This window comes from Chaetomium fimeti (assembly GCF_033439085.1).
Source record: "Chaetomium fimeti strain CBS 168.71 chromosome Unknown B0H64scaffold_2, whole genome shotgun sequence".
Classification (NCBI taxonomy): domain Eukaryota; kingdom Fungi; phylum Ascomycota; class Sordariomycetes; order Sordariales; family Chaetomiaceae; genus Chaetomium; species Chaetomium fimeti.
Window position 1 is genome coordinate 1,357,473 of NW_026944330.1, and position 18,138 is coordinate 1,375,610.

The 18,138-nt window shown below is 55.8% G+C and overlaps 6 protein-coding genes across 6 annotated transcripts; 3 read left to right on the top strand and 3 right to left on the bottom strand.

Annotated features, from left to right (window-relative positions):
• Positions 1-139: 139 nt before the first annotated feature.
• Positions 140-2,242, top strand: B0H64DRAFT_78226 (uncharacterized protein). Its single transcript, XM_062808751.1, has 3 exons — positions 140-1,247; positions 1,300-1,469; positions 1,523-2,242. Exons 1-3 carry the CDS (start codon positions 290-292, stop codon positions 2,144-2,146), a joined length of 1,752 nt encoding a protein of 583 aa, XP_062662077.1. The 5' UTR covers positions 140-289; the 3' UTR covers positions 2,147-2,242.
• A 521-nt stretch (positions 2,243-2,763) lies between these two features.
• B0H64DRAFT_316353 (glycosyltransferase family 90 protein) lies at positions 2,764-4,640 on the bottom strand (the record flags this gene model as incomplete). Its single annotated transcript, XM_062800282.1, has 2 exons — positions 2,764-3,884; positions 3,935-4,640. The coding sequence occupies 2 exons, from the start codon at positions 4,638-4,640 to the stop codon at positions 2,764-2,766; spliced, it is 1,827 nt and encodes a 608-aa protein (XP_062662078.1).
• Positions 4,641-5,371: 731 nt separating this feature from the next.
• On the bottom strand, positions 5,372-10,912 carry B0H64DRAFT_429757 (uncharacterized protein). The gene is made up of 5 exons (XM_062805908.1): positions 10,566-10,912; positions 7,633-10,504; positions 7,390-7,538; positions 6,558-6,875; positions 5,372-6,481 (listed from the first exon to the last, which is right to left on the bottom strand). The coding sequence occupies exons 1-5, from the start codon at positions 10,814-10,816 to the stop codon at positions 5,680-5,682; spliced, it is 4,392 nt and encodes a 1,463-aa protein (XP_062662079.1). The 5' UTR covers positions 10,817-10,912; the 3' UTR covers positions 5,372-5,679.
• A 151-nt stretch (positions 10,913-11,063) lies between these two features.
• B0H64DRAFT_429758 (P-loop containing nucleoside triphosphate hydrolase protein) lies at positions 11,064-12,210 on the bottom strand. Its single transcript, XM_062805909.1, has 2 exons — positions 11,870-12,210; positions 11,064-11,769 (listed from the first exon to the last, which is right to left on the bottom strand). The coding sequence occupies exons 1-2, from the start codon at positions 11,996-11,998 to the stop codon at positions 11,245-11,247; spliced, it is 654 nt and encodes a 217-aa protein (XP_062662080.1). The 5' UTR covers positions 11,999-12,210; the 3' UTR covers positions 11,064-11,244.
• A 3,124-nt stretch (positions 12,211-15,334) lies between these two features.
• Positions 15,335-16,356, top strand: B0H64DRAFT_385520 (uncharacterized protein). Its single transcript, XM_062803081.1, has one exon. The coding sequence runs from the start codon at positions 15,453-15,455 to the stop codon at positions 16,227-16,229; it is 777 nt and encodes a 258-aa protein (XP_062662081.1). The 5' UTR covers positions 15,335-15,452; the 3' UTR covers positions 16,230-16,356.
• A 56-nt stretch (positions 16,357-16,412) lies between these two features.
• B0H64DRAFT_385522 (uncharacterized protein) lies at positions 16,413-18,040 on the top strand. Its single transcript, XM_062803082.1, has one exon. It carries the CDS (start codon positions 16,609-16,611, stop codon positions 17,719-17,721), a length of 1,113 nt encoding a protein of 370 aa, XP_062662082.1. The 5' UTR covers positions 16,413-16,608; the 3' UTR covers positions 17,722-18,040.
• Positions 18,041-18,138: the final 98 nt, after the last annotated feature.

Below are 18,138 nucleotides of genomic sequence, written 5' to 3' on the forward strand. Positions count from 1 at the left end.
GGTCGCAGTATTGCTTACAACGATTTACAAGGGCCATGGAGAATTAACCCCCGATAAATTACCAGATAGCCGATAAGCGACGGGACAGCTGCCCCTCCATGCCCCGCCAAAAAGATGGATGCCCCTCAACTCCGAAGTGTGTCAGGCCGGGATCTTACAGTGGTGACTCGTAAATTTCGACTCACACATCTCAAAGCGCAAGGAATATATCACCATCCTTTCCAGCCCAGTTACACCAATTCCGCACCCCAGAAACGAAAATTATCTCTAACCTACAATAACCCCGAAAATGCCTGAACCCTCGGAGAACCCAGCTCCTCCTCCGGCCGAGACTCCTGCTGCCGCTCCCGCCGCCGAGGGTGGTGAGGGTGGTGAGGCCGGCGGAATTTCGAAAAAGGCTGCAAAGAAGGCGGAGGCTAAGGCCAAGAAGGAGGCCGATAAGATCCGTCGCGCCAACGAGCAAGCTGCCGCCGCCGCCGCGTCCCGTGCCGCTGTCCAGGCCGAGGACCTCGCCAAAGACAACTACGGCCAGGAGACACACGACACGAAGCTCTCCGCTGATCTGGTCGACGTCAACGTGAAGAATCTCGGTGATGAGCACGTGGGCAAGACGATCGTGCTGCGCGCCTGGATGCAGAATGCCCGCATGCAGGGTGCCAAGATGGCCTTCCTTGAGCTGCGCGAGGAGGGCAACTGGTCGATCCAGGCCATTGTGGCTGCCAACCCGGAGGGCACCCCCGTCAGCCGGCAAATGGTCAAGTGGGTTGGGGCGATCAACCCGGAAAGCTTCGTCATTGTCGAGGCCACGGTCAAGAAGCCCCTCGCGCCCGTCACATCCTGCACTGTCCAAAACTACGAACTACACATCACCAAGTGCTTTGTTCACGCCGCTGCCCCCACTGTTCTTGGAATGACCCTCGCCGCGGCGAACCGCCCGGTCGCCAACTTCAGCGACGAGGCGCCTGTCGAGCAGGAGGTCGAGAAGCTTACTATTGCCTCTGCTGGCGAGACCACCGGAACACCTGCCGCCAGCATGCTTACCCATCTTGACAACATCGTGATGCACAAGCGATCCGCCGTACAGCAGGCAATCGCCGACATCCGTGGCGAGATGAAGGAGTTGTACCGCTCATATCTGAGGTCCCACGGTTTCAAGGAGTTTGAGCCCCCATGCCTCATCGCCGCGGCGTCCGAGGGCGGCGCCAACGTGTTCCGCATGCCCTATTTTGAGAAGGAGGCATTCCTTGGTATGTGACCGGCTCTAAGCTTATTATTGAGACAAACGCTAATGCGTCCAAGCACAATCGCCGCAGTTCTATAAGCAAATCGAGATCGCGGGCGGCCGGAAGCGCGTGTTCAGTGTCGGGCCCGTGTTCAGAGCCGAGAACTCCAACACACCGAGACACATGACCGAGTTCACCGGCCTCGATATGGAGATGGAGATCAAGAAGGACTATCGCGAGGTTGTGGTATGTCGGCATTTCGAATATTGTCATCAGTATACCTGCTAAATCACGTGTAGGAAGTACTTGAAGGTGTCCTCTTCCACATTTTCCGCAACATCGAGGAGCGCTGCGCCGAAGAAATCGCCCTCGTCCGCTCCGTCTACCCCTCGGAGGAGTTCCTCCTCCCCGAACCCGGCAAAGAGGTCCGCCTGACGTTCGCCGAAGGCCAGAAGCTCCTCCGCGAAGAGGGCCCCGAGGAGTTCCGCAACGTCACCGACGACGAGGACATGAGCACGCCGCAGGAGAAGGCGCTGGGCGCCATCATCCGCAAGAAGTACAACACCGACTTCTACGTCCTCGACAAGTTCCCCGAGGCGGCCCGGCCCTTCTACGCCAAGGAGGACCCCGCCAACCGCAAGGTCACCAACGCGTACGATCTGTTCATGCGCGGGCAGGAGATCTGCTCTGGCGGGCAGCGTATCCACGACCCCGTCGAGCTGGAGGCGCGCATCCGCACCAAGGGGATCGACCCCGCCAGCCCGGGGATCAAGGAGTACGTGGACATCTTCAGGCAGGCTGGTGTGCCGGCCCACGGCGGTGGTGGTATCGGTCTGGACCGTGTCGTGGCGTGGTATCTGAACCTACCCAGCGTCCATCTGGCGGCGTTCTATCCCCGCACGCCGAAGAGGTTGCTGCCGTAAGGGAGGTGTAAGTGTACTCTCGTCAGGTACTGGTACTGGGTACTGTATGGCCACGGTCCTGGACTATGATCTTGATGAGGTGTGGGATTTTTGATGATAAGCGTGCTAGATAGAGGACTTCTATAGACTTCTGTGCTTGCTGCCAGGGAAGAAGTGCCATCATTGATTTTCTAAACTGATCCATAGTGACACCTATACGTGTGGCCGTCTCTGGGCCACCGTAATTTGACCGCCTGCCTGGCTGCTGGTTGGACCGTCTTGCTCTTCATCCGTGTTCTGGCTGGCAATTGGGCCATTTATCTTCGGTACGATATTCACTTCCTTGATTCTCCAGTTGGTGTTGTTGATGATCTCATTCTTGAGTATCTCGAGCATCTTGTTCGTCAGTACCATCTCCGCGTCCATCTCCAGCCTCGTCGTCACTTTTCGTCCGGCCAGGCAAAGATGTGGTGTAAGGAGTTCTTGCCGTCGCCATCTTTGGCACCAAGACGGGCCGGAAACCCTTCCGGCCAGCCAGGCCCCCTTGACTTGGTGAATGAATTCGTCGTTGTTGAACATTATTATAACTACCTTCAAGATCCATTCCTCCCATCTGTCCCCCCCCCGAATCTGCCTGCCTAAAATTCGTCCCTCAGATCCCCCACCCACCCCAACACCTCCCTCTTGTCATCAATAACCCTCCCATACTCCAACAACAACCTCAGCACATAAACAGACATATCCTCCTTCCTCAGCACCTTCGCCGCCCACTCCCTCCCGGCCTCCGCAATCCCCTCACCCACGCTATCCCTCCCCTCCTCCCCCCTTCCCTTCTCCCCCCCACCACCACCACCCAAAAAATACCCCAAAATCCCCCACCAATCCCCAAACCGCCCATCCATCGGCACGAAATGCTTCCACGCGACCAGCCGCGCATCGTGCCACTCCCGGAACAACGTCGCTTTTATTGGAACACTCGTCGACCTCAAAAAACCGAGATACCGCCCGCTGAAAGAATTGCCATCGATATCCGGCAGGTACTTGTGCGTGAACTGCGTGGCCATGGGCACGCCCTTGACGGGGGTGAAGTAGGGCGCCGTGTAGTCGCACGAGGGCGAGAAGCCCGTGTTGCCGCAGGCCAGCTCGGTCAGCGCGATGTCGGTGGTCTTGGCGATCCAGCCGGGGAGGTCGGCGCGCGCCGCGGCCGGGAGCGGGTATTGTTTGTCCGGGAGGGCGAAGTTGGGCGGGGGTTGTTCGGTTTGGGCGGCGGCGACGGCTTGGGCGAGGAGCCTGGGGCTGTTCATGGCGGCGAAGCGGTGGCGCTGGAAGGCGCGCCAGTTGTTTTCGCGGTTGCGGCCGCCGGTGGCCACGCCGCGCCAGATGGCCGAGGTGTGTTTGGAGGCCCAGGGGGTGGCGGCGGCTTCGGTGCCGAAGAAGCGCTCTTCTTCGCTCCAGTAGATGGGCGCCGGGAGGAGGATGTCGTTGTTGCGGGAGAGCTTGGAGCCGCCGAAGACGGGGATCAGTGATGCGGTTGTCGAGACACTGATCGGCTCGACGAAGATGCCCTCGAGCCCTTGTAGGTCTGGCTGGTGGCAGAAGTCGGTGCTGAGGGTATAGTTGGCCACGTAGCCGTCTTTCATGTGTGTAAGGCTAAATGGGCTAGCGATAGACGGCGGTTTATCGAAGTCGGTAATAACCTCAGCTTGGCGGGCTGGGCTATCAGGCGGGCACCCGCGACGCGCGATAAGCCAGTAGTGCTCTGTCTGGTCAGCGTATTACTCTGAAAGAAGTGACCAAGGTAAAGCGTACTATCATGCTCCCACTGTACGGGCGGTACATCGCTATGATCCTCCTGAGGCGCTTCCAGCATTTGTGTGCTGAAGCTAGATACTACACTCTCAACATTGACGATCCTCTTCGTATTCGCCGCCTTCTTTATATATTCATCTATATCCTCCCATGGTACCATCATACGCGGCTCGTCCATAGGGTTTAACGCAAGATCCATATCCGGTAGCAGGTGCTCGACAGTCTGGATCATCTTGAGCCAGATCTGGGTCCACCACCAGTCGCTACCTGTCGACACCTTGCCATTGCGAATCTGGACACGCATGTCAAACTTGAGGGCATCCTTGCGGATCCTGGCGGGCGGGACGCCCCAGAACGGTTCTAGATCATGGTAGATCTGGTCCCAGAAATCCTCGACGATGATAGCGTCTCGTTCGGTGGCAAACTCGTACCATTTGTCGAACCCTGGTGGGGGGTGTCGACCTCGGCGCTTTCGGTAGGCGGCGGCGGCGGCTGCGAGGGTTTGCGTCGACTTGGAGAGCTTGGCTGCGAACTCGTTCTCGGCGGTCCGGATGAGAGGATCGATGGGGTGCTTGTTGGCGCCTTGCTTGCGCCCGACCAAGAATGCTATTGTGTCCGATTTTGGTAGGAGGTAGAAGGTCAGGGTCAACAAGAACGCCGCCACAATGTAGCGACGAAACGTTGAGGGCCGGCCGGGGAGCCTCATCTTGCGAAGAGTGTCGTGACCGAGGAGAAGGAGGCGGTTTCGCAAAATGGGCGAGGCAGGCAATGTGCGGCGCATGCCAAAGAGATCATGCTAGTTGCCGTCGGGATTGGGGTCGAGATTGAGATAAGTACCCAGTGCCTCTTCAGGCGGTCACGAATTGAAGTGCCATCGGATCGGCAATGGCAAAATGAGCGTTGGTGCGAGCCCGCGCTGAGCGCAAAAAGACAGAGAGCCCAGGCGTCGCGACTCGCCAGGATGGAGAGGCGGGGGAGCAGGGGTATGTACGTCCGGGCGCGTATGTCCGAAGAAAACTGAAACCAACTGAACTGGCATGGGAAACTGGGGTACGTGGACCCCACTCGTGTACGGAGGTGCAAAACTGAAAATAGAAAACGCACGGAAAATAGACACACCCCCATACATAGGAGGAACCTCCATAGGTACCTATGTATCTCGGTTCCGACCTACTCTGGCAGCCGATCATGAGATCTTCAGTTATGGCTTATCGAAAAGAATAGTGCCCACGAATGTCGCGACGTGTTGACCCGTTTCCCCCAATTTTTATCAACCAGTCAGCGCATGTGATTCAAAAATGGCGACCTTTCCACCGATTGATTATGACGATAGCCGCACCCGCGTTCCGATTCGTGGGAGATGATGAACCGAGGCGCGCATCAAGACTGCTCCTCCGAGCCAGGAATTAGTCGAATATGGCACGACAGCGACCAACCGCAATCTTGATTTAACTTTTCTCCCACAGCGTAATCTGTCCACTGTAGTTATGAGAAGATGTGTGTTGGCTACTATGTGCCCCGATTATTTTGTCACCGAGGTACCAGCTCACCAGGTACGTATGTCCGTACTTTGGCGGCCCTGCTAAACCTCCCGTGATGCATCTAGGTACCTATATATACATACCTAGGTATGTAGTATGTATGTACAAACATGTGATTAGTGCACCACCCGATCACAACCATGTCGAGCTGCGGCGCCTCCTCCCCAAACAAGTTTACAACCCCCCAACCAACACCGACTACATCTACATGACCCTGTGCCACCCCGTCCCCGTCCCAGACAACTCAACCGGCGGCGGCGTGGTAGCGGGGGAATATCCCCTCCCCCAGCCCCACGGCAACCCCCCCGCCTGGCCCATCTCATGCACCGCGCCGTCCCCGCTACCATCCAGCTCCCTCGGCGGAAGCTTGTAGTCCCCCTGCACCTCCGCGACGGTTGTTGTTGCTTCGGTTGTCGGTGTCGTTGCTGCGCCTGTTGCTGCCGGAGCTGGAGATGATGGTGATGCCGCGCGACCCCGCCGGATGAGGAAGACGGCCACGACGCAGATGCAGATGAGCGCGACGCAACCGACTGAGGCGCCGACTATCATCGCGGTAGTGGTGGTGTTGTTGTTGTTGTTGTTGTTGTTGTTGTTGTTGTTGTTGCTGCTGCTGTTGTCGCTGCTGTTGTCGCTGCTGTCGCTGTTGTTGCTGCTGCTGTTGTCGCTGCTGTCGCTGTTGTTGCTGTTGCTGTTGCTGTTGTCGGCCGTGCCCATGGCGGAGGTGGTGGTTGAGACGGTTTGGGAGGGGGAGGTGCCCGTGGTGGTGACCTGGGAGGTTTGAGAGGGGGAGGTGCCCGTGGTGGGGATCCCGGAGGTTTGTTGTGGGATGGGTAGCGGGCTTGCTGCTGTGCTGGACGAGGCCGAGGACGTGGGGGTGGTGGGGAAGGCCTTGTAGTGCTGCGTTTTGTCGACCCTGTTGTCGCAGGCTAGGTAGGTGAATACGCGAGTGGAGTCGCTAGAAAGGGTCAGGAGGTCGGTCGAGCAGTGGCGGGGCTTGCTGCCGCCGCTGTAGCATGTTAGTTCGTGCTCAACCTCGAGTAGCTTGCGTGTACGCAGGCATGGGCATGCTGTGGAAAACCTACCAGGTCTCGGTTCCCAAGGCAGGATTCCCAGACCCGCAGCCCGTGGAACAGGAGAAGCTATCAACACAGGCTCCGGCCATCGGACAGTCGACAGGGTTGCCGGTGGCGCAGAATCCCCAGGCACCCTTCACGAGGTCAACCCGGATGTCGTAGCCGCTCCGGGCGGTCCGCTGGAGTGAAGAAATCCCATTGCGGAAGAGGGTTGAAAAAGTGACAAAGTCGGTAGTTTCCTGCCGCTTGTCGAGCGCCAGTGTTGTTCCGTCATCAGATGGCAGTCGTCGCCGATCCAACAGAACCGACGCCGTCACCGTTTCAACGCTGCCGAGGAGAAGCAGTAATAGAAGGGAGAACGGAACCATTGGACCACAACCAGGGGGTTGACCATCGAAAGAACAAAGGCCCGTGGCAAGAAGAAAGCGTGGACCAGAGCCGAAAGGAGAAGAAATAGAGAGTACAGAACCGAGGTCATCGGCCCTGCTACCTCTTCTCGCCCGTCCCCGGCCATTGGGGGCCGTAAATACCCCCGGTGAAGCGCGCAGTGAAAGCAGCGTGCGCCCGGGGGTAAGATGACGGGGACGAATCACGAGCCGGCCTGGTGCGCGCTTTCACAATTTGGCCCCTGGCACGCCGCCATATCACCAACGAGCCGCCCCGGCGGCACGGACGTCACCCCGGACGTCACCCCGGTAGTGTCCTCGTCGGGTGGTTATTTTTGCCGCTTCACCTCACCACCTCACCAGAGACGTGCCCTCAATCATCCATCATCCACTATGTTAAAATTACCTCCACTCTCCCCCACTCTCCACCCCCCTCCCCCGGCACCCCGATCCACCCCGGCCGCGCCCCCGGAGAATGAGGAGGCGAGTCCCTCAGTGCATTCGGGTTTTCAGGGAAGACGGCCTGGGGGGTTGACGAGCGGGCGGTGTAAATGAAGTGGCCGTTGTAAATCATGTCGTGCTCAACACTTAGGCTTGTCGGCTTCTAGATGGAGAGTTTGAAAAGATGTATTGATTTGTGAGAACCCGGATCTAATACAGCACAGCGGTGTAGATCAGGGCGTCGGAATTTCTCTTACGGCCAAACTCGCCATACGGTTCGCGGTGTCGCAATCCGTTTCCCCGGGGAGTAGCAAGCCGGCCGCGACATGGTCCTCCAAGTAAGCCAAGAAGTGTCTCTCCCACGCTGTATCCGACAGGTTCTTTCGAAGGCCGGCTTGTAGTAGCGCCGCGATGGCTATATCGCAGCTCTTGCTGTTCCAGGCGGCGATCTGTAGCAATCCAAGCGAGTCGACCTCCGAGATGGACGATACATCTGAGCCTGGTAGATAGTGCGCAATCGACAAGGGCAGGCTGGAGTAGATGGAAAAGAGGAGCATCATCGCCTTGCTCCGTGCCCAGTTGCCCAAAAATGTGCCGTTTCGCGCATCCTTCCAACTGTGGAGCGTGAAGCGGAGAGGGGAACGCTGCTGCTGTTCCTCCCAGAGCCCGGAGAGGAGGCGCTCTTGCGCATCCTCCCGGAGCCCTAGGACGGCCTGTTCGACCATGGGAACAACCGCACACTTCTCTTCCGCCTCCAACCTCGAGGCAAAATAGACAAAGTCGCGATATACCAGGTATGAATCGAGGCTTTCCAACGTGTTAACGGTGCCAAGGGAGGCGATGAGATGGGCGAGGTAGCGAAATATCAGCATCGAGCCGCTCTCCAGGCGTCCCTCAGGTACCCTCTCCCTGAGAACATTGGCGCCCTCCCCGTCGACCATGTATTCCTTTGCCGACTGGTGGATGAATTGCACCGTCCTGCCGTGGTTGACGCCGTTATACGCCTCGGGCGCCTCAAGCAGCCCGGATGAGCGGCTGTATAGTCGATGATGCAGCTGCTGCAGGGTCATGGCCCGGAAGTCTACGCTCAATGGCCTCCTTGTGGCGAGAAAGAGGGAGGCGCCGAAGAGCGTGTAGATGGTAAAGGGCTGCTGCCACGCTGCGGCAATCCGGAATATGTAAAAACCTTCTTCCTGAGCCCTGGCTAGGGCACGCGAGGAGGCGCGGCTAGTCCGTAGAAGGGCCCGTTTGTAGAGATCGCTGAGCTCGGAAGGGATGGTTTTGAGGGTCTCGGTGAGTTCTTCGATGCTGTCACCCTCCTGAAGGCCCTCCACCAACTCATCGACGACAAGCTTGACCCAGAGGAAGACTCCCTGCGCCCGAGCGATGACCTTGGCGGAGAGTTGACGGAGAGAAGTCTTGCCGGCGGCGCTTAGCCCTCCGCGTGTGGCAGCCGTTCCAATTCGGCTCTCGGTATAGGTGCGAATGTCATTGACGGTGTGGTGGTGAATGACGAGTGTTGTGCAACCGGCGAACTCTTGCTTGAACAGATTTTCCGGTCGTGAGGCCAAGCATATCCGGAGCCGGATGGAAGGATTGGTTGCTAAGCTCCGGAGTGAAGTTATCATGCGCAGAAGCCCTTGGTGGTCGCCGTGATGCTCGTCGAGCGCATCGAGGAAGACGCAGAAGTTGAGATTGGAATTTACTTTCTCCCCGATCGCTTCGATGGTCTCCTTTATCAGTTGAGGAGTCCAAACGGGAGTACCTGGCGACGATGCTCCGGAGTCAAGCACCCCCTTCTCGGTAAGAAAATGAAATAGGTCCTGGAAGATGGACTTTTCTTGGGATAGGAACTGGAATAGCATCTCCCGGGCGAGGCCGTCGACGGACTTCTGTACTATTGAACCGCGGTCATGGAAGAAGAAGGTAATAATTTTCCAATCTCCATCCCTAAAGCCTCGAAGGTGGCTCATAGTAACGGCGCTCTTTGCGGCGTATTTCATGACGGTCGACTTGCCGGAGCCTGGCTTCCCCTGGACCCAGAAGATGGGATGGTCGACGTGCCCCCGAAGCCAACTTGTGAAACCAGGCGTCTCTTCAAAGAGCCACCCGTACGTGTCCTCAAAAGGCTGTTGTATATCCTCGAAGCGTTGTCTGACCTCGGTCGTATTCAGTGACGCCAAGCAACTCTGGTAAGCTTCATCAAAGATCAAGCCGTCGGGGAAGTTGGTATTCCGATCAGAAACCTCGTCTTGGATTCTGCCTCCTGCCCCGGTGTTAACATCATGATGCGGAACCCCCTGTCCTCGTATTTCAGCCAGCCATCTCCGCAACACGGCTCCCACACGTTGGAAGTTGAGATCATCCAATGAATGGAACTTGGCCATATTCCTGTGAGTTGCATATAGATGCCCACGAGTCTCGTGGAAATAGCCAATGGTAGCCGAATGAGCCTTGACAATTTCGATGCCGCCGGTGCTGAGCTCTTCCCGGAATGAGTGCACTCGTATTCGGCCACTTGCCAGGACCTGGCCAAAGGCCCAAGAAATGCGCTCTAGCACCTCGGACTGAGTTTCCAAGACTCTGAGGATCTTTGTGTTGGAGTCCCTAAGGAACAGCCTGGAGATACCGAAGACGGCCCTTGCCACCGTTGCCATTTGTGAGCCTTTGTGTGGTGTGCCCAGAAATAGGACGCCCTTTGTTGCGGATAATATGGTTTGGTTGACAAGACCACCGCTCTGAGAGATGCCAATGGCGTCTTTGACCACGATACCACCCAGGCTGTGCGCGATGAAAATGATGGGGCGCTCGGCCTCGCCGTCGCCACGTCTGGTCGTTTCCAAGTCCGAGAGCAGCATTTCGGCATGATGGAATACGGACGCTGTCGACGTGGCTCGAAGCAACGAATCAATTTGGACGTCGTAGCCCCATGTCATGATGCGAGCGTTGGGCATCACTTGTGGAAGCAGGTCCCGAGGCCAGAAGACTTCGCCGCGAGCATCATGAGATGCCGACTCAGAGTCATCGCTATCGGAGTCTTCAATTTGGGGACTCTGCTTGAGACGGCGTACGTCTTTTGCTGTCCATGTCCGTTTCGGGTTTCCGAAGAGTCCATGGACAAGGACAATGCTAACCTTTGCATTAGAAACAGCAAAACCGAAAGCCACCATGAGCGTGAGAGGTAACTCACTCTATTTCGGCAGCACCCGCTGGCTCGTGTACGATGGTGATACCGATCCGATTTACGTTGCTAGATCCGCTAGCTAGATTTTGCGTACGAGTCGACCCGGTCGGGGGTTGGGTCAAAGGGGTGAGAGGTTTTGCTTTGACCTCAGCAGCAGGCTCAGCTGATGACGGAGAGTCGGAGCATCTGGAGATATTATTGGTACTGGCCGGCTTGGGCTCCCGCTTCCTTGAAAGACGTGCCTTCAACCGCCGCATTCTTATGCCGAATGCAAGGCCGATCGAATGAAACGGCTGGGCGCTGCTGGCAGGGACACTTCGGTCGGAAGGCGGAGCGTTTGCTTTGGATTGACGGGAGAGGGGAGCTAAAGCTGCTGAAGTACCACTCAGGTACCTGCCTAGGTAGGTAAGTACCCCGCATTGCTGACCAGACTCAGTACCTACACTTTGTGGTATCCCTCCGCCTCTTGCTTTTCCTTTTATATGTCATTTTATCGCGACTCAACATCCCTAGGTACCTAAATACTAGTAACGGGGAAACAGTTGTTTGGCTAGGAGTTAGAGAGTCCCGAGTCAAATCAACTCCTATTATGATGGCCAGGTGCAAACCTTTGTCTTAACATTGGACGACCTACTGCCAGCTTAGGCTACCTACTATCACTCCTCCCCAGCCGTACAGTGCTGGATTAGTACCGCAGCAGTCTCGCCCGGTGCGCCTCCGCACGTTGCTGCTGCATCATTCGCACGACCGCCCGAAAAGCGTCGGCCACCGGTGCGTGACCTTCTTGTATGGCGGCCGAACATTCCACGTGTTTCATCTCCAGGGCCCGCGCCAATGCCCGCCCTTCTTCAGCCGAGACCTCGCGTTCCCAGACCCGGTCCGCTCTCGACCCGACCAACACTACAGCGGGACGACGCATCATCACTTCCGCCCCCCCGCCTCGGCCTCGGCCTGATGCCGATGATGCTTGCAAGATGGCCCTGTGCCATGTCCGTGTCTTGGTAAACGGGAGACGACGGGTCACAGAATAGACGAGCAGCAAGCCGTCGACGCTGCGGATCCAGCTCTCGAGGAGTGGCGTCGAGTATGCCTCGTTTCCGCCTGTGTCGAGGATCTCGAGCGTGCAAATCCGCCCGTCCATAACAGGGTGGGAGATGTGCCAGTCTTCCATGGTCGGGTTGTAGGTCTCGGAGAAGACGCCGTTGAGGTACTGGAAGCGGAATTAGCATGAGTCGTTGCGATGCCGACTGGCCTTTTGAATACGCGTCGGTGTTCAGCTTTTACTTTGGTCAGGCAGGGGGTAACCGTACCCGTTGTACCAGAGCCGTCTTTCCTACTCCCTCGTCTCCAAGAATAGCTATTCTGTATGTTTCGCGCTTCCCTTTCGGATTATAGGGTTGTAGGGTTAATAACGATGGTCCCGACTTAGTCGAGGACATGGTGGAAGACTCAGGAATGGGTTCTAGACCTCCTCTTGGCTGTCGCGCGAGCGCTTTTCGTATACTTGGTCTCTGAGCTCCCAGTAGGGCTCTCACTTTGAAGGGCGGCCTTGTGTTTCTTCTGGTCAGTGCTGGAAGGCCTGGGAGAGCGAGCGATGGGGCCGAGGATGGCGGCTCTTCTGGCGCTCTAACCGCTCTGTCGTCCCTCAGAGGTACGACCCCCGAATTTGCCGCCTCTGCTGTGGATATGTCAAGTAGGCTGAACTCGTCGTCCGCCGGCGAACCCCCGGCCAGAATGTTGGTGAAGGTCAAATTCGGTCCCAGCTCACCGATCTCGGCGGCGGAGACCGGAAGAGCGATGACGGATAACACGGAAAAGATGTCGTTCAGACTGAGATCCGACAGCTCGGTCCAGCCGTGACTGCGTGCGGTGGATGTGCTAAAAGTCATGGTCTCGTCTACCTTCCCTTGGACGCGGGCGTACGCTCTGGACTCGTTCAGTTGTAACTCAAATGGCCGGTTGAAGATACTGTCTACAAGGGAGTTCGGTCGGGTGTTGGGGTTGCTGTTGGCCGTAGGGGTGCCAGGAGACGCGAGCAGCGACGGTCGACTGAGCATGGACTCGGATTCATCCAAGAACTTGATCGAATCAGCCTCACTTTTGAGTATGGAGCTAAATGTTCCTAGTTGCTGCCGCAGGTTGGCGTTCTGGTCGAGGATTTCTCTGACTGTCTGCTGCAGCGTATCGAGGCTTTCTTGGGCGGCGCTGTCAGATGCACTGCGGCCAGTCAGTTGGCGGACTAATAAATAATAAACTAGGAAACAAGCTTCCCCAGACGGGTTCCCATACCATTGAAGGACGTTGATAATCAGCAAGAGCGATGACTTGTGGGACTGCAGTTGCTAGATGAGTTTCCCAATCTTTTCCTCCCGTGAAGTCCAAGCCAGCCTGTCCCATACGTTTCCGCCAACCGTGCCCAAATCCATGGCGGCCTCGAGCTTTGAGAAAGTCAGGATGAACTGGCGGAAGGTTATGGCGATGTGCTTGAACTGGATCATCTCCATTCGCCGAGACGGCAGCGTTGATACCCTGTCGATAAGTCCCTTTACCGACGTGAGAACCATACGTGTCTCTTCTATCTCGTGGAGGGCATGCAGTGCCGACTCGGGTGCATCCGAGACCTTTCCTACGAAGGTGGAAATAACAGTCCATATTTGCCCGGAGAGGGATAAAAGCCCGGCTACCGAGGCCGCGATTCCTAGGGCCTCGGCCATGGCGGCTGTGACATGTAGTTGAACCTCGCGCTTGCTTAGGTCGCCTTGGGTTAAGATGATGTTGACGTTTGACGCACGAGGCTCCGAGACTCGGAGGTTCTGGAGCTGGCTGCTGATGTGGGAAGGCACACAACGAAGGAGTGTGTGGATTTAGCTCTGATGATCGTTGATGATCACTAATAATGTGAGCATCGAGAAGTCTACCCAAGGTAGGGAGCTAAGATCCTGCATTGTTAAGTCAATATAAGAATCTTAGACTTTCAGTATTGACTCCTGGAGGTAGCCCCTTTGACTCCAATGCCCCATTTTATGTAGTGTGCCTTGCCTAACCGCCCAAATGCACCTTGCAGCCGTCTAGCCAATTGTATGCACCTTAATGGATGCGGTCATGGGCTCATGGCCAGGCATGAGACAGTGGCGGCAGTCAGCGAGGCACTGCAGCGTGAGCTTTGCGAGATAGGTATCTTGGCAACCTGGAAGTCTTGGTAAACGTTCTTTGATTTAATACTTACGGGTCTCATCTGTGAATATTTTTCCGCGCGCTATCTTCAAATAGTGTTCCGGGTTTGGTGGGTGTAAAGTCGCAACATTTGTCGTGAGTCCAGTCGGGGAACATACCTCTTGCAGGAGAAGATTTCACGGTTGTATAGGCCCATCTCATTTTGACAACAGTTTTGCCCATTGCAGGTGAGGACAATATGAGCGAGCGCTAAATAATCAGCCGTGGCCCCCAACCACAAGATGGTAGGGTAAGTTGGGTTCCTCCCAAACAGTTTACTGTGCCACAAAAGCCGAACATTATTCAATAAAGAACTGCGCAGACCCTCAACAGCTAAAATGCCGATGGAAAACGCTCTCTTGAGAACCGAAAGCCAGGAGCATTCAGTACACCGTTAGTCAAGGAGCGCGGTTGGCCAGTGTCGGTTGTCCCGAAAGATGCCAAGCTGAACTCGAGACTTGTGCTGCCCGTGCCATCACATGAACGGATCACGTCCAGTTGCTCGAAGCCTGACCAAGATTGACCAATATTAGGGCGGCGATGGATGCCACCAATTACAACCATATTCCAGAGAACGATCAAGAACCCGGGGAGGTTCCCGCTGCGAAATATGCACCAGCTACATCAGCGCCCACCACACCTGACCAGCCTGGCGACGGCGAGCTTTCCGATGGGCTGATCCTGAACGAGGTGGACCCGGCCCCTAGCGTTTCGGACCCAACCAGCGAGTAAACTTGTATCCCACCTAGGTAGGTAGTTATATGGAAGCGCACGGCTAACTGTAGTTTTCAAAACAAGCCTGGTGCACGTCGCAGCCATCGATTCTCAGGAGGACATGCATACCTACTCTGGACGAGCACCAGGGCCCGCCGGCTGCGGCGGACGGAGCAAGTGACGCGGACGCGGCGCCGCGGTCCACAAGGCCGCCCCCGCCCAGCGGGTTGGAACCAAGCGGGAATCGGGATAACGGGAGGGTTGCTGACGAGGTTGTGCTAAATAACCTCGAGTCGGAGCTTACTCTGAGGGGTGAGGATGAGGCATATTGGGACATAGCTCCGACTTTCTACGCATGCACGGGCTGGCCGAGAAGGAGGAGGTACTGCTGTTGGTGAAACATGAGACGCTACGGAAGTATTAGGCGAGGGTTGAGAGCCTATTTACCTAAATATACCCAACTCCCTGGGTAACCGAGTGTTGGTGAATATTTCACCCTACCTCAGGTACCTAGGCTCAAATGGGTCGGAGGTTTGAAACTCATCGTTTTCTAGTTTCCGGGCGAGCAGAACAGGAGGGTAGAGTGATCAAACAGATGACGATTGAGAGCCCTAGACTTCTGATTTACAGGGGTTAGAGACCGAACTGAGCTGGGTACATACATACAGGAGTATTTGCCGTCGGCGTTTTCGGTTTGTTACGGTTTTCTGAGTTTCTGTGCTGGCTGTGTCGTAATTACAGGGGAATTCGAGCTTCTGTGGCTCGGCGGTTGGGCTGGGGTTGCGCACCGGCCACCCCCTGAACCAAGCGGCGGGCCATCCCAGGTTCCCGATTGCCACGCTCAGCCAGGACGATCAGCTCTCGCTCACTCGTCGCCTCACGCGTAGTGAGCAAACTTGCAAGATGGGCACAAACGACCATGGACTCTCCTCCTGCAAGGTATGTCCCGATAGGTGATACCAGTATATGCTCGATAGATTTGACCGGCTTTTGCAGTTCACTCTCGGGCGATCCACTATTGTAGCATCCGGCGAGTCCCCCGACAGGATTCACGACAATGTTTTGCGACTTCACATCCACCGAACACCATTTGACGATTTCCTATACAGCATCTTCTCCCGCCTTCCGCTGGTGGTTTTGATATTCCTTACTCCCGTGTTCCCACAATGGGCCCTCCCCCGAACCTTTATCCTCAAGGAGCAGAAGCCCGATTGGGACGAGGAGTTCGAGAACGAAAAACGCATGTACGCTAGATTGCGTACGCTGCAAGGCTCCGTCATTCCCATCTGTTTCGGTGAAGCATCAGTTGAAGGCCGTAGGGCGTTGGTCTTGTCGGATGTGGGGCGTATCACTTTATGCGATCCGCCCTCCTTGGAACGAGATAGGGATGAGATGGCAAACATGATTGACGACGCGTTTCGAGCTATCACCAAGCTCGGTGTCGAGCATGGCGATATCAAACTCGATAATTTCCATCTGGTTAGCACACGTGCTGGTGATAAGATCATGATAGTCGACCTCGAGTCCGTGACCGAGATTGGCTCTCACCGGGCACCTGAGCGGGCTATGATCTATCCTGCCGACAGATTATACCGCTACTGGAGAGATGCGGTAGAGAGCGACCGTCGGGAAAAGGAAGAAGAGCGTCGGCAGCGCGCCAGGGCACTCCCCAACCCCGAACAACTACGCCGCCTGAAGGCGCTCGGTGATGCCCGCCGTTTGGCTATTAATTCTACTAAATAAACGGGCCGTATGTCTACCTAATCTGCTGAATGCTCTGCGTCTTTCGTAACTACCTACCTACCTAAGATAGGAGGGGACGTTGTGACGTTGCCTCAACGTTACGAATCACCCCGCCCTTTCATCCTGCGAAGATACTCGATCACGGCCCGAGTACGAAGGATCGAGTGACGCTTATGCACTGATTGGCCGAGGTTCTTAGCCTGAATTATTCCGACCAACCGTTGTTTGCCACAGTCAAAGGTTGCCTGTTGGCCTTGGCCAAATCCTGACTCCCGTGCTGGCTCCGGCGAAATGACATTGTTGGGATTTCAAAGACGCAGCTACAAGCTCTTAGCTCTCTGAACTCCTAGGACACTACCTTGGCATAACACTGCAGACAATGGCCGAACAGACGCCCGCACAAGCGACCCTACTCGGATTGCCCAGAGAGCTCCGCCTTCAGATCCTAGAGGAAGCCATCGCCATCCGCCGCGCGGCCCCGGCGTCGCCCCCGGCCAGCCAAACCAGGCTCAAATTCCGCAATTTGTACGATCAATTCTGCTCAAATAGTACCGACCTGTACCTTGAGGATGCCGACCATGCAAAGAGCGCCCAGCCATCCCTCCTCGCAACAAGCCGCCAAGTACGTGAAGAGACGCAATACCTCATCGGGCGCGCTGCTGGCGAACCATACCAGCTTGACGTCATGTACGTGAACGGAATCGGCTTGATGCCGAGCTGGGTATCTCTCCCGTGCCTCAGCAAGAGGGTTCGGAAGCTTGATATCCGCATCCGCTTTTTCGACACCCCTGATACTCACTCGTACAACGACGACGACGACGACTCTCCTCCTCGGCCTACGTGGAATATAAAGGTCTTCTTGACTGTCTATCTCCTGCGGGCATGTTGGAAACCGGGGGCATTCGATGTTGATCCTCGAAGTCCTTCCGAAGGAAAAGCCGTAGAACCTTTGGCAGCGGAAGGATACTCCGACGAATGGTGCGCAATTGATCACATCGCCATCACAATCGAATCAACGGACATACCCATGAAACCCCATCCTCAGCCCCGTTTTCCTTCTAACAACTACGACATCATCCTTGGATTTGACAAACCCTTCGGCTACAGCATTTTTCATAGGAGCGACGTGTGGCCGAGGCGTAGGCGTTTTGCACCCCCGCCGGGCAAGCCGAACCCCCGCTATGGCCCGGAATACCATTTTGCTTGGGAGGTCCTCAGCACCATTCGGGCCATGGACTTTTCTATTACCCTATCCGGTCCCTATAATGGGCTCTTCTTGACCAATGTCGGCCGGGTTGAGATGCTCGTTGACGACAATGTCTGCGACGGGTTAGATGTCACGAGGCGCTTCTGGGAGCTGTATAAATTTTCCGAAAATACCAATGGCCCTGGGTGGGATGTTAATCAAGCCGCGGACAAGAGGAAGAGGCTGGGGATGTGGACTGAGGTGGGGGCACATGTGAGCTCAATGTTACCTACTTGCTATGCGTGAGTCGAGTCACACCCTGGCAGTGTCGATAGTTGCATAGTTGCACAACTGGGAGCTTCATGTACTGGTATTTTGAAGTTGCCTAAATAGTACATTGATTTTGAGAGTTCCTGGGCATGATGGATGACAAGGTCTAGGACAGTCTCTCAATACCCAGGTGCCTTGTCATCCCATAGCTATCTAACACAAACGATATCTACATATAAAATGGTGGAAAGCACTCGGAACTATATCATCTTCATACTCGTCAACACAGAGTACTACTCAACACATAATGGGAAAGCTTAACATGGGAAGTGCAAAAACTCTGCCATCACATCCCTCTTGATACCTATTCTAGAGAATAAAGAACATGTGGAACAAGGCCATGGTAAAAAGGAAAGCGGCGTTCACAAACAAGCATATGAAAAATTTAAGAAA